Here is a 13,390-nt window from a genome sequence, read left to right as displayed (position 1 = left end):
CCCATGGTTTATAGTCATTACGATCATTGTCCACCTCCAATTCCTGTGACATGGCCCTACCAAATTATTTTCTTTCTTCCTAGCACAAGATTTCTTGGCAGTCAACATTACTGATATTTGGGACTGCATATTTCTCTCGTCAGACTGCCCTGTGCATTGTAGGATGTCTAATAGCGTCTCTGGTCTCCACCTACCAGATGCCAGAAGTAAACCCACATTTGTACCATCTGTGACAACCAGATACATTTCAGATGTTGCCAAATGCTCCTTGGTGGGCAAGATCCATCCCTCCTTGAGAGGCATGAAGGACTGTTCATTTTTTGATCAAGAGACTTGTCAGTTCAGTTCTTCAAATAACTAGGTATAGATATATGCTCAAGGAATGCAAGGAATATTTTTCTCTATGGTGATATAGAATTTACATATGGGAGTGATGAACCCCCATGTAATGAACCCCCATGTGCCTTTCCTCTAGCCCCCACAGCAATCTGCCGTAATCTGTCTGGCCTGGCCACACCCATCCATTTCTCCCTTACATATTGTTTTGACACCAATCCCAGCCATCACTTTACTTATCTGTAAAATATTTTAGTATTTTTTATAAAGAATTGTGCATTTCTTTTATGAGAATCATAATACCATTATTACACCCAGTTTCTTAATATCTTAAAAAAATATCCAGGGCAACGCTAATAGGAATTGCATTTAAGCGGCAGGTTTGCAGCCCTAGCACAGTAAGTTGACTTCGGGAATTTGTTCCCACTGAAGGCTCTGAGTTCTGAAGAAAGACCAGCCCATGTGCAGTGCTGACTACACCCTCTTTTCATGCTGCAGGGTTTCCTGCCCAAACAAACAGCAGTACTCGAAATGGAATCCAAGTTATCTAGTAGCCTGGAGACCATCTGATCAACTAGCCTCTGCTCTGGGTCCAGAGCTCACTACAGCCCTCACCCCATCCAGCAGTGGATGAGAACAGATGAAATGTGAGCTCTTCCCTTTCTCCAAACCACCAATGCTTTTCTTATTCTGACCTCAGTTCTTTGAATACAAAATGCTGGTAACTGGGTTTTCATCTATTTAAACCTGAAACCATTTATTTATTTTTTTTTATTATTATTTTTTTTAATAATAAATTTTATTTTTATATTCCCCATACAATTGCAGCCCCCCCATTCTGACCCCAATCTCTCCCCTCCCACCCCCGCCCCCTTAAAAGTGTCTCTGGTTCGTAGTTTTTTGTTGATTTTGATTTTCACTTTCTTATAGTTATTCGTTAAACCTGAAACCATTTAAAACCCCATAGAAGTTGTCTGGCAGAAGTTAGGTTGACTCTCCCTGTCCATGCTCTTATCCATGCACTTTCTCTTGTGGGTGTCCTGATATTGGAGCTCATACTGAGTGTAAGAGTTTAGGCATATAGTGCACCCAAGGAGAAGACAAATAAGTCTGTCAGGTTCGATCATTTGTTGGGTGTTTGCATGACCTGAGCGTCCCCTCATTTTGACATAGAAGACGTCAGCAGTACCAGGAGTTGCATATGCAGCGCAGTGGTGAGTGGGAATTTGAATCCAGGATAACTGGTTCTAATGTCTGTGCTTTGCCTTTGACCTAGAATGTCTCTTTATAATTGATGCCTTTAGACAATTTTGGGGGTAGGGAGTGGGCTGTGGAGGGTGGGGAGACTTGGCTAGCCATGGAATAGGGACCGCACAGAGGATGTGCTTGATATGTGTCTGTTAAATGGGAAAGCCAAGGATTCAGAGATGGTGTATGGACTTGCCACAGTTCCATGAAGGTCCTTAACAAATTTCCTTTTAAGGAACAGTATTCCACCAAAAATCATGTTCAGTCATCTCCATACTTGAAGTGTTTCCATTCCTAGAGATGAGTTTTAATAAAACTTAATGTCTGGCAATTAATCCTAATAAATACCCTCCACACACACACACAATTATATACAATGATGTTCCAAGCAACTCTGTTAATAAGAATGAAAAACTTTCTAGAAACCACCTGAGTGGAAAACACTGGGATACATTGTGTTCAATACAACTATTCTCTGGCAGGCATTGAAGCATTAAAGAAATGCAGTGCTCCCAGAGATATTTCTGATGTAACCTGAAGCTACACTTACCAGTTACAAAACTGGGTGCTATATGACCCCAATTTGTGTTTACTTGTATATATTTCCAAAAATATACTCTAGAATTTAGTAGTAAATCTGGAATTATCGATCATCATTTTTTCTTTGTCCCTTATTGTATTTTCCAAATATGTCATCATGAAAAATTATCTTTATAATAAAAAATGTAAGTGTGCATGTGTGTGTGGTCATGTATGCATTCATATGTGTACATATGTATGTGTGAGGGATTCTCCTTTATATTTTCCTACCCCCTCCCAACCTGGAACACATCCTGGGGGGCGCTATTCATGTGCTTACATCCAAGAAAAGAGCAAATTTCCCCAAATCAACTCCATCTGAATAAAGTTCCTTTCTTTTTTGTTCTGAGTTAACCACCTTTCACAGCTTTCATAAATGTGAACTTGTTATGCTGTGGGTAGGTGGGCAGAATAATCTGATCACACTTTTGGAGCATGCTTGGCAGAGATCTCTATTCGCTCTGTATGTTCCCAACAGCCCAGTCCATTATACTTTGGCCTGGAAACTAGATGTGTATGACTGAAGGAAGGTTTGAAGAGTCACCGGTCAAGTATCACTGCATTTTGAAAGAAGCTGTGGTTTCCAAAGTAGCAGTGCCAGTTCCTCTAACCCAGATTCATTCACTCAGAAGATGGACAGGTGAGCAGGGCAGGTCCAAGGATGATGAACACACTGATGTGCTTTCCAGGAGAGGAGAGGCCAACAAACATTGCTATGACAGCGGCAGTGGGCCTACTGTTGATTGGCAGGAACCTGCAGGAATGCATGTGTGAACTAGCTGGTGTCACCCCTGTGTCACATATGAGGAAATCGAAGTCCAGAAACCTCTAGTGTCTCCACTCAGCTCCACAGAGTCAGGATCTCTACTCCAGTGCACCCAAGGCAATCTTCTTTAAATAGTTTTTATTTTATGTAAAATGATATACCTTTATAAAAATCGCCTGTTCCAAAACAAACTATATATCTCTCCATTCTAGAAAATTAAAAAAAAAAAAATGCAAAAGTGCATCAGAAGTAATTTTTCTAAATGAGTCTGTCTGGTATAAGGCAGGCATAAAGGTAGCTGTAGGCGACTCTGCTGGAATCTCATCACCTCCTCTTCAGGCAGTGAGAGCCATTCAATGTGGAGAGTCCTCAGAGGGACTCTAAAGCAACAATGCAACAATTTTGTGAGTAATTTTTAGAATTTAAATTCCTTTAGAAATACTTTTAATATTAAATACTAATATTAAATATTAAATACTTTTAATTCACCTTGAAATCAATAGATTATAAGGCAGACTTTTTTTTCAGTCAGTGTAAATGAACAGGTGATTATATATGCTCGCAGTGTAGGGAAGAGAACCATATATCAGGTGTAGCCACAGAGCAGGTGTAGCATGCCTTTACCTCTCCTGCAACTCTAGGAGGTGACTCTCCCCCAGCCTGTGCCTGGGCACAGCCTCTCTTCTGCCCTCCCTTCCCTCTCTCTCAGCTTACCCTCTCTGGTAAGATCACTCCCTGGATGCCCTTGGACTGCGAAGTGGATTCTCCATACAGTGATTGCCTCTATATTTACAAGAGGCTGTGGAAGTTACTGAAGTGCAGTTTAGCAGTTTGAAAAATGCATTCAAACTGGATCTAAGAGAATTTCTTGGTAAGAGATGAGTTGGACAAAGATGAAAGACTAAGACAGGGCTGATTCTGTCTGCATCCTGTAGGTTTTTCTGTAGAGTTTTGGGGTTCCTCTTCTGCTCTGCTCAGTCCCTGCACCCAGGACTGGATGTTCACCCAGGGACACTCCTCTGCACATGGCTCTGAGGACAAAGCTGCTAGTGTCCCACTCTATTTTTACAAAGTGATCAGCCATAGCCAAGAGATGTGAATTCAGAAGGAGATTCTGAGCCAGTTGTCAGTCAATCAGCGAGTTGTGTCTTCCACCCCCACCCCGCCCAGCCTATGAAACCAAAGTGGGAAGGACAGCATGGAGATGTCAACTACTGTTTACCTGTAGGTAACAGCCAGGCTACAGAGTGCCATTTGGGGTTAGTGGAGATGATGGATCGTCGATCCTGACTGTTCCTAAACTCCTTCCTTCAAGTTTGCTTCCTGTTCTATAAGGTGAATGTATAATAAGTGACATAAGAGCCTTAGGAATGCTGGAACACATTCTACTATACTTCAGGGCTTTTAGAACCCTCTGCATTGCTGAGCCTATCAGAGGAGGGTAGTCTGGCAAAGCATTCCTGCCTGACTGACTCTGAAAAGGAAGAATTTCCTATTATTGACATGATTATGTCCTCTTTAACATCACTTTTTTTTTTTTTTTTGATGGGACCCTCACAGGTGGCTGGGGATCTAACCGGCTCTGCAGAGGCTGCAGGCAGTCTCGCAACCCAGCGCTCAACCACTGCACCACCAGGGGAGGCCCAACATCACTATTTTTAAAAGCAATTAGCTTCTTAAGTATCTTTAGCTGTGGAGAAAAGAAAATGCAGGAGTGGACTTTTCTGACTGCATCATTCTGCTGCATCTTATCAGTCAGGAGATTTGCTTTTTCAGAATTGCAGACCTGAGCAGAAAGCTGCCTTCAGGTTCCTGGGCTTGCCCTCCTGTGGTGTCTGCAAGCCTTCAGCTGGGGCCTGCTTCATCTGGGCTCAGTGTTCTATACAAACACATCCTGTGACAGCACAGCTTTCCAGTAGAGAGTTCATTCATTTTTGGAGTCTGTGGGTTTGGAGTGCAGGGGTCCTTGCATTCACTCTGGAAAAGGTTTCACCAGAGCTCCCATTTCAGCGACACGTGGCAAGTTTCCCAGGCAAGTTTCTCCACGAGTCAGAGACATTAATTATATTAAAAGGACAGGTTTAATTAGGAAAGGAAAAAAAACAGTTAAAGACACTTGCATAGACACAAGCGGGCAGGAAGAGCTGCCCCAGAAAGGACAGGTTTGCTGAGAAAGGTCTGCATGGTTGCAGGCGAGTGGCCTTGACAGGTCACGGGCAGGCAAGAGGGCTGCTGCCTTGCAGAGGGAGAGAGTTGGTGAAAAGTGGTACCTGCATAGTCATAGGTGAGCAGAGGGAGTGCTGCCCTGAGCCAGTGCAGAGACTGCACTGATACAGTTTTCTGTTTGGAAGGGCTTACTCGTTGTGAGCTGTCAGTTGGTTGCTAATTTTGGATAACTATGTAGAATTTGAAAGGGACCAGAGATTCTACAATGGGTTCAATCTCTACATCTTTACCTTTGGGGTCTGTTGGGCTCAATCTCCATATCTTTAGACCATGCCTCCAGACTTGGGAGACTAGTGCCAACCACCTCAGGATACTAGTTTCCAATACTGTGCTGATGGTTGTGTTAATCCCTTCTGCCCCCACCTCCTTGTGTGAGCCGGGTTTCTGGTCTCCTGGCACCTCCTTTAGTTTTTTTTTTTTTTTTAAGATTTATTTATACAAGAACTGGGGTACAGTTAGAGGCACTGGAGGGTGAGAGGATTTACCAGAGACAGAGTGGGGAGCAGAACAGGCAGACGGACTGAAGACACTGCTGAGGAGACCAGTGGGTGAGACAGGAGAGGTCTGCTGTGCCATGTGGGATTCTCCCTGGCTGGCTGAGAATTAAACCCATGCTGCAGAGGCTGTGGACAGCTACACGGTGCTGTGCTCAACCCACCGGGGAAGCCCTATATATTCTCTATACATGTTAAATATATCCTGGGAAATAAGTGCCCCAGGTAGAGACCTCCTCCCAACTAAGTGAGTTATTGACTGTCTCAAGAGTACTTCTGCACCCTGCCCTATGCAAGATGCTTAGGTGTCTAGCTAGAGAACTGCTGGTCCCTCCTTACCTCTATCCACCCCCTGGGCTCTGGACTGCTACACCAAAGGTTGACTGTTAACACTGCCCAGGCAGTGACTAAAGGGCAGTTGACATGGTCTAGAAATGCTTTAAGAACTCCTGGCAGTCACTGCTGGTTCATTATCATTCTCCTTTGTGCCTTACTTAGTGTTCGTTACAAGTACTCTCATCTGTGGCTCTAGACTTGTACCCCATTTGAGTTTGCTGGTATGTGCAGTGACTTTCTTGATTTTCTGTTAGGGTTTGTTTTGTTTGTGGTCAGCAGACCCTAGTGAGTGTGAGGTGGCAACTGGAGAGTGCTGTCTGGGTGTAGGATTTGATGTCCTTTCACTAGCTTGAGCCTCCCTTTGTGTCTGTCCCTGCCCCAGGGCTGTAGCAGTGCCCACTCTCACACCCCCACCCCCACCTTGCAAGGCCTGCCAGACTGGCTCTGGGAATCTGAAAGCTTGGACATGGCCTTATGACAAAGCACATCATAGCTTTTAATACCCAAACTATATATAGATCTTTGAGGGAATGACCATGAAGCAACAGAAAGGTGAATGAGTTTAAAGAAAAATATGGTAGGACTGAAAATATTTAAAAACTGGTGGCACAGATGATTTGGGGCAGGAAAAGAGACTCATGGACTTGGCAAGATATGAAATGCATTTGAACATGATTTAAGTTTCTTAGAGAAGATAATTGTAAAATTATAATAGCAGATAAACTCATTTAGAATCTTTAGGAAAGCAGGAAAGTTAGGAACACACTGATTTGGGTAGTTGAAAGTATAAAACAATGGTGGGTGAGGAATTAGCATATGTATAAGGAATTGTATGAATTCCTTGTTTTTTTAAAAATTTATTTTTACGTTAATGCATTTGTTTAAAAAGTATTTTCCTGTAGATCAGAGACCCTGTTTTTGTTTAAATTTTATATACTTAGCCCTGTCAGCTATATTAGAATATTTTCTTGGTTTTGTAGTAGTGTTTACATTCATTAAGTGAAATATACCCTCTGGAAAAGAGATGGGGGAATTTCTTTTTTAAAAAATGTGAGTTGAATACAGGTCCTTAGTGTCTTATCCAGTCCCTGAGTTGGGGAGTTCTCTGGGTTCAGGGGAACTGTGCCTGAGAGGGCTGTAGGTAAGAATCCTGACCCTGCTCCCAGCCACTTCCTTGTCACACCTCCCTCAGGGAGAATATATCCAGCAAAGTATGTTTTTGGTCAGGCCTGAGCAAAGAGACCAAGACCTGGGAATCAGGTCCTGAGTGTCAGGACCAGCTGACATTCACAGCCATGGACACTCCAGCTCCAGAGTCGCCACCGAGGGCTTCAGCTGCGGGAACAGAGATTTCTAAGAGACTTGGCAGCCAGGCAGAATTCAAAGGACACGTACTCAGGCTGCGAGTCCCGAGTGAGACTTCACTGCCACGGGGATACTTCAGCTGGGGTTTTTCTGATGTGTTGGTCTGCGAGCCATGGTGTTGTTTTGTCATCACTGCTACCTTGAGCAGGTGCTCTCACTGAAGTGGGGAGCAAGTGGGGGAGAGGGTGGTGATTGCATCAGGCCCAGGGAGGGACCTGATTGGTGGCCAGCTTCACTACCTAGAGGACCTGGGAGGCAGCTCACAGCTCTTTCAGACTGCCTGGAGACTGCCTGCCTGCCAGGGCCCTGTCCACACGGGCTGCCAGCCGTGGGTCAGTACGCAAGGGGGCTTGCCAGGAACGTGGGGGAGAGGCCAAGGATAAACCCCCTTTTAAGAGGCACTCTGTATTTAAAATGCCCTCATGTTCTTCTGATTGCTTTTTCCATGCTGTTGAGGTAAGATTTTTAAAAAGCATCGGTGTTTCCCTAAATATTTTATCCCTGTCTATTTTGTGACTGCAACAGAGTTACAAATTTATAATCTCCATTTCTACGCCACTGTCCCTTTGCTGAGAGCTGCTCATTTTTTATGGTTTTGAACAGTACTAGGAATATGCAACTTGCTTGTCATTTTGGAGAGCCCAAAGAATTTATGATGATGTTCTCATTCTCCCCTTCTTCCTGTTAATTTAAATTTTAGAATACTCACATGAATTTTTCTAAACTTCTTAAGCCTACATGCATATGAAGTAGGTGGGTGGGTAGGATAAGCAAGGCAGTGGGTGCCAGCACTGAACCCTGTACCCCTGGAATAAAAGAGCAGGTGAGTCATGAAAGGATCTATCTTTTGTTTTGTTTTTGCACTTGGTTCGTTTATAAAATGTCCAGTCCAAAAGTGGACTAATAGTAGTGTTTCAATGAATTATGTTGCTTCTGAAGATAGGCTGTTGAGAAGCAGTGTGTGCATTCTGGTCTGTCCCTGTGCTGTTCCCTGAGGTGTCCTGACATTTTGAGACTATCACCGTTGCCATCCTGCATCTCTGCCCAATGGAGAGGGGTATCAGCACAGTCATCCTATGTGCCTGCTGCTGCAGTTACTGCTGCTTGGAGGGACAGTTATACATGTATGGGAGCACTGCTGTTTTAACTTTTTCTGTTTCATTCTGTTTTTACTTCTTAAAAACCCCAGAGTCTGTCATCTGTAAGTATCCCCTTTATGTGTTGCAGGATGTTAAAGTCTTCAGTGAAGATGGGACAAGCAAAGTTGTGGAAATCCTAGCAGACATGACAGCCAGGGACCTGTGCCAGTTGCTTGTGTACAGAAGTCACTGTGTGGATGACAACAGCTGGACACTGGTGGAGCACCACCCGCACCTGGGACTAGGTAGGAGACCCAGCTGGGGGTGGTTGGCATGAAATCAGATGAAGCCCACTGCTGCCAAGTACCAAATGTGTGATCTATGTTTACCCTGCCACAGTCACTGTGCTGAGCAGGCACTCTCCGTACTGTCTTCCACTTGTCTGCCTCTTATTCCTCTGAAGCATCACTTTCCTCCCTCCCAGCCCTCTCCCGACATTTGGAATCTTGCTCTCAGATGGTAAAGCATACCATCCCAAGGGCTCAGACACAGTGAGAATATTCTCCCTGTGACTTGGCTGGAAAACCTGGCTGTGAGGGGCTTGTTAGCCCCTTGGTCAGGGAGGGGAGCCTGGCAGTGCCTGGGGGAGAGCCTGCCACTTGCAGATTCTGGCCTCACTCTGGAGGGGCAGCTCATCCGGCTGACAGCAGTGAGGCAGCCTGGTGACAGGCTGCAGGAGAGCCAGGGAGGCCCCTGGGGATGGAAGTACACCATAAAGCAGCTTCATCTAAGTTTGAATCTTATGTTGTGTCACAGTGTACTTGATATGCATTAAGTTGGGTTATGCTTTATATAAAATCAAATTAAAAGGGAAGCAATGGGCTTCCCCAGGGGTGCAGCGGGTTGAGCACAGCACTCTGAAGCTGTCCACAGCCTCTACAGAACAGGTTCGAGTCCCGACCTGCCAGGGAGATACCCACATGGCGCGGTGAAACCTCTCCTGTTTCACCCGCTGCTCCTCTCAGCAATGCTTTCAGTCAGTCTGCCTGTTCTCTCCCCTCTCTGTCTCTGGTGAATCCTCTCACCCTCCCATGCCTCTGGCCTGTACCCCAGTTCTTGCATAAATAAATCTTTAAAAAATAAAAATAAATAAAAACAATAAAAGAGAAGCAACAAAGGAGCAAGTAAAATGACGAAAGACAAAAACCATTTGGGTCAAATTTTGGATTTTCAGATACATGAAAAGGCCTTAGAAAGTTCTTTCTCACTTTTCTTCTCCTCACTCCCACCTCCCCCAACTTTCTGGTTGGCAGCTAGTGAGCACACTGTCCTAATAACTGGGTTTTTGTAGAGGCTCTTGTAGGATTTTAGAACCACAAAGTCCTGCTGTCCTATGAGGTCAATGTCCAGGCAAACTTTCCACTGCTTTGAGCTTCTTGCTCTCCCTGTGTCTTCCCCATGTATTCCTTTGTGATCCTAGCCTGTCATTGAATTTTTTTAAATCAGTTAAGTTGCTGTTTAGATGGAAATACTGTTCCTTCAATTTTTTTCACTAGCATTTGGTTGTGAGATGCCCCCTGGTGGGGAAACTGAAAGTACAGCCCCGTTGTTCCCATGCCACCAAGAAGGCAGTGTGGGAACGCCTCTCAGGGAAGCCCTGGGTGCTGGGGCACTAGTGCCCTGGAACAGAATGTGAGCACATCAGACTCCTGTGGAATTCTTTGGATTGAGTGATGTTCCAAGGTGTGTTCCTGGGTCCTGGCACACACAGACAGCCATCCCCTATTCTCTGGGTCACTACCCCATCTCCTTTTAGAAAGCCTTTTTCTCTCATGTTATATGTTGGGGATGCTTCTGGGCCTTCTGTGTGGGTGGGGCTCGTGGCTTGGGTGAAAGGTAGAATGTACTTACAGTTCCATCCCTAAGGCAGAGTTACCCCAACTTCTAATAACTGAGGACATAAATGAACCAATCCAGACAGCATTCTTAGTCTATTCAGAGCCCCAGAAATTGAGAATTTCTAAGCATAGTTGTTTTACTGAACTTTGCAGCTAAAATATTAGGTTCTTAACAACATGAAACCTATCCATACACAGGAATGAGTAATGATTTGGAAAAGATGGGGCTGTTCGTAAGAGCCATTATGAGGTGGTTTCCTTGCCACCAGGGGAAGACCATGCAGTATGTGAGTGTCCACAATCTCTAACAACTCTCTGGGTGTCAGTTCCCCAGAGTGTACAGAAACAGTGGCAGCCCACTGGCATTCTGCAGGCCACCTTGCTGCTTGTGGGAATTTTCCTGCCCTCTCTCTGAACTGTGCTTGTTGCCAAAGCCAGGTCAAGTGACCCTTCTTAATGCCCCATGTCAGCTCCTGAGTTCATATGCCAGCAGTTGGTGCCAAGCTCTTGTAGGCCAAGCCCTTAGTGATCAATGGCCAGTGAGCATGTTTATGTTCTGTGATTTCTAGGTTTCCTGCTCCAGAGAGTATTCTGTGATCTGCTTCTGTGTTAGTGAGTCCCCAGAGTCCTGTCTGTTGGGGATTTTCAGCCTCAGTGTTTGGCATAGAACCCTCAGATAACGGGAACATGATCCCTGACCAAAGCCACCCACTAACTGCCATGTCCATCTATTGGGAAAGGACTGGGTGGTCATTTTTTGAGGCATTGCCATTTGTCTGCCCAAGCTCATGATCTGTGTATCTCTGAACAACTTCCCACATAGCAGCCAGGACAACTTCCCACATAGCAGATATAGAGATGGTAAAAAGCCAGTCTGCAGCTGTATCTTGAAAACACTCTGGTTTTTTAAGGGAAATTCAAAGAATAGGAAATGAGTCTGGCTTCAAGATAGATGAGGGAGAAGAGAATGGAATTGATTCACACAGCCCAGTGAAAAGAAATCACAGATGGGCTGGTTCCTAAGAATTTCTAGGATTTGAGGAATTCTGTGCTCATATGAATTGGGAAACACCTGAGGAAAAAGCACAAACTCTTGCTTGTGTTGTTTAAGGCTTTGAATTTGTTCCTGGCCAGGTGATAAATTCGGCAGCATTGCCCATTGAATAATAGGCTGGACATGGTTGGGCACTGAGAGCTGGATGCACAGACAAGTCCAAGAGGAACACCTGTGGTCTGCAGCCCTTGGTTGCCAGAGGGGCCTCCTAGGCTGGTTATCTCCCACCTCTCCCTGTCTGTTACATCTGAAAGGTGTCAACATACTATCTTTGCCCCACTGGAATCTATAAATAGAATAAAGCCACCTATTTTGAGTATCCAGGTGTCAAAGTTAAGTTCCCTAAGGGCATGTTATCTTGCCGATGATCTTGTTCACAGTTTCTCACAGTACAGAAGGCCCTGGGCAGCCAGCTCAGCATTCCATACTCGATAAGCAGTGCTGGGTGATGAACGGCTGATGTGGGCAGGACCCACCAGGTAGGATGTCACTGCCCCTCCCACCAGTCTGTGCCACATGGCTTGCTGCTAAGGAGGCATGTGTTTGGTGCATATATTAAGCACAGAAGTAAGAGTTGCTATTTTGAGTTGTATGATTTTAAGTATTTTCTACATGGAGTGTGGTGGTTGTATATATGCTGAACTTTAAAGAATTTCAAAAATGTGAAAAATACAAATACCCTTCAAGGAATGTCTGCCTCTTCCATTTGTATAGAAAGTCTTTTGAAAGACCTGTAGTGAAATCTTGCATTCCAATTTTATGTGAGGCCATTGGAACCATACAATATTTATAGGAAGTAATGTGATTGTTTAATACCATCAACCAGAGTCATTTCAAAATATGTCATTTGCATCATAGAGCACTGGAACAAAGAGTTTTGAACTAATGTTATCTGGGTGCCATTTTGGCAGCTGTGATAACTGGTGCAGGCTGGGACCACACACAGCTCCCAATCTCTGAAAAGGGCCATCGGTTCATCCACACAATCTTCTGGATGCATAGCTGGCCACTGTTTTCTATCTCTACAAATGTGGAAAAGGGACTTGATGTAGCAGCCCTTGTTATCTGCGCCTGTAGGTGTCCTGGATCTCCCTAGTGTCACCAGAGCGAGCAGAGACATGCTCCTGTCAGAGTGCACGGCTTCCTTGTCCCTCTGCCCATGGGCCTGACAGCTGCAGACACTCCATATCTGTTTACACTGTTGAGTGCATCTTCCCGGGATCTCACCAAGGGCTCAGAGAACAAGAAGAGGTCATGGGAGGGGTGTCTAGGTATAGTAGGTCACTGGCCCTTGAGAGCATGTGGTTCCCTCAGCCTTCTTGGTCTCTCCTCAGGATTCTTTAGACACAAAATACTTCTTGGTTTAGAGCTAGACTCTACCTTGTCCTCACTGAGCTAGCTGCCACTTTGCTTTTTTAATGTCTTCTTTTACCTAGGAAATTTTTTTAATTCTAGAAACTCTCAGCAGGTTATTGAGTTGTTGGTTTCACCCCTATATTACAGGAATATTTTCTCTGAATAAAAATCTCGAAAATCACTGATTTGTTCTTCATCTGAAAAATCCATTTCAAATGAATGGTATTGAGCTACCCTGCTTTTTTTAAAAGCAAACTATACCACTTTAATCACAAGCTCAGGCTGTGTGGTTTTCTTTCTTGCTGTGAAAAAAAAAAAACGGTGTTTTGGTCTATTTGTTGCTAGTAAATAACCCACCACCAGGGACAAGTGGGCCTGTGGGTAGTGCTGGCAGTGTTAGGGCTGAATGTGAACTTTCTGGTAGTCATGGGGAGAAAATTCATTTCTTTGGCAAATTTAACTTTAAATATATTTTTGCCAGCATATCCTTTTTGATAATGTCCAAGCTGGATATGCTCCGTGTGCCGTGTGGCCCAGGATCGCACAGGAATGGTATCCTTTGGAGGCAGAAATTCTTCCTTGTTCTCAGATGACTTTGACTCTGAAACACATTCACACTACACTTGATCTCTTCCTTCAGTGCAGTCCTTTTC

The 13,390-nt window shown here is 44.5% G+C and overlaps 1 protein-coding gene across 7 annotated transcripts in view; it reads left to right on the top strand.

Annotated features, from left to right (window-relative positions):
- The window catches only part of GRB10 (growth factor receptor bound protein 10), a 196,909-nt gene that overhangs the window by 146,821 nt on the left and 36,698 nt on the right, over window positions 1–13,390 (top strand). For all 7 annotated transcript variants that reach the window (XM_054695876.1, XM_037493465.2, XM_054695874.1 and 4 more), the window contains one exon: window positions 8,578–8,734. In XM_054695876.1, coding sequence (XP_054551851.1) covers window positions 8,578–8,734 — 157 coding nt within the window. The remainder of the gene's footprint in view (window positions 1–8,577; window positions 8,735–13,390) is intronic.

The sequence above is a fragment of the Talpa occidentalis genome, unplaced genomic scaffold (genome assembly GCF_014898055.3).
Source record: "Talpa occidentalis isolate TD23 unplaced genomic scaffold, MPIMG_talOcc4v2.1 talOcc4.10, whole genome shotgun sequence".
Taxonomy (NCBI): domain Eukaryota; kingdom Metazoa; phylum Chordata; class Mammalia; order Eulipotyphla; family Talpidae; genus Talpa; species Talpa occidentalis.
This window is presented reverse-complemented; position numbering and strand designations above follow the sequence as displayed.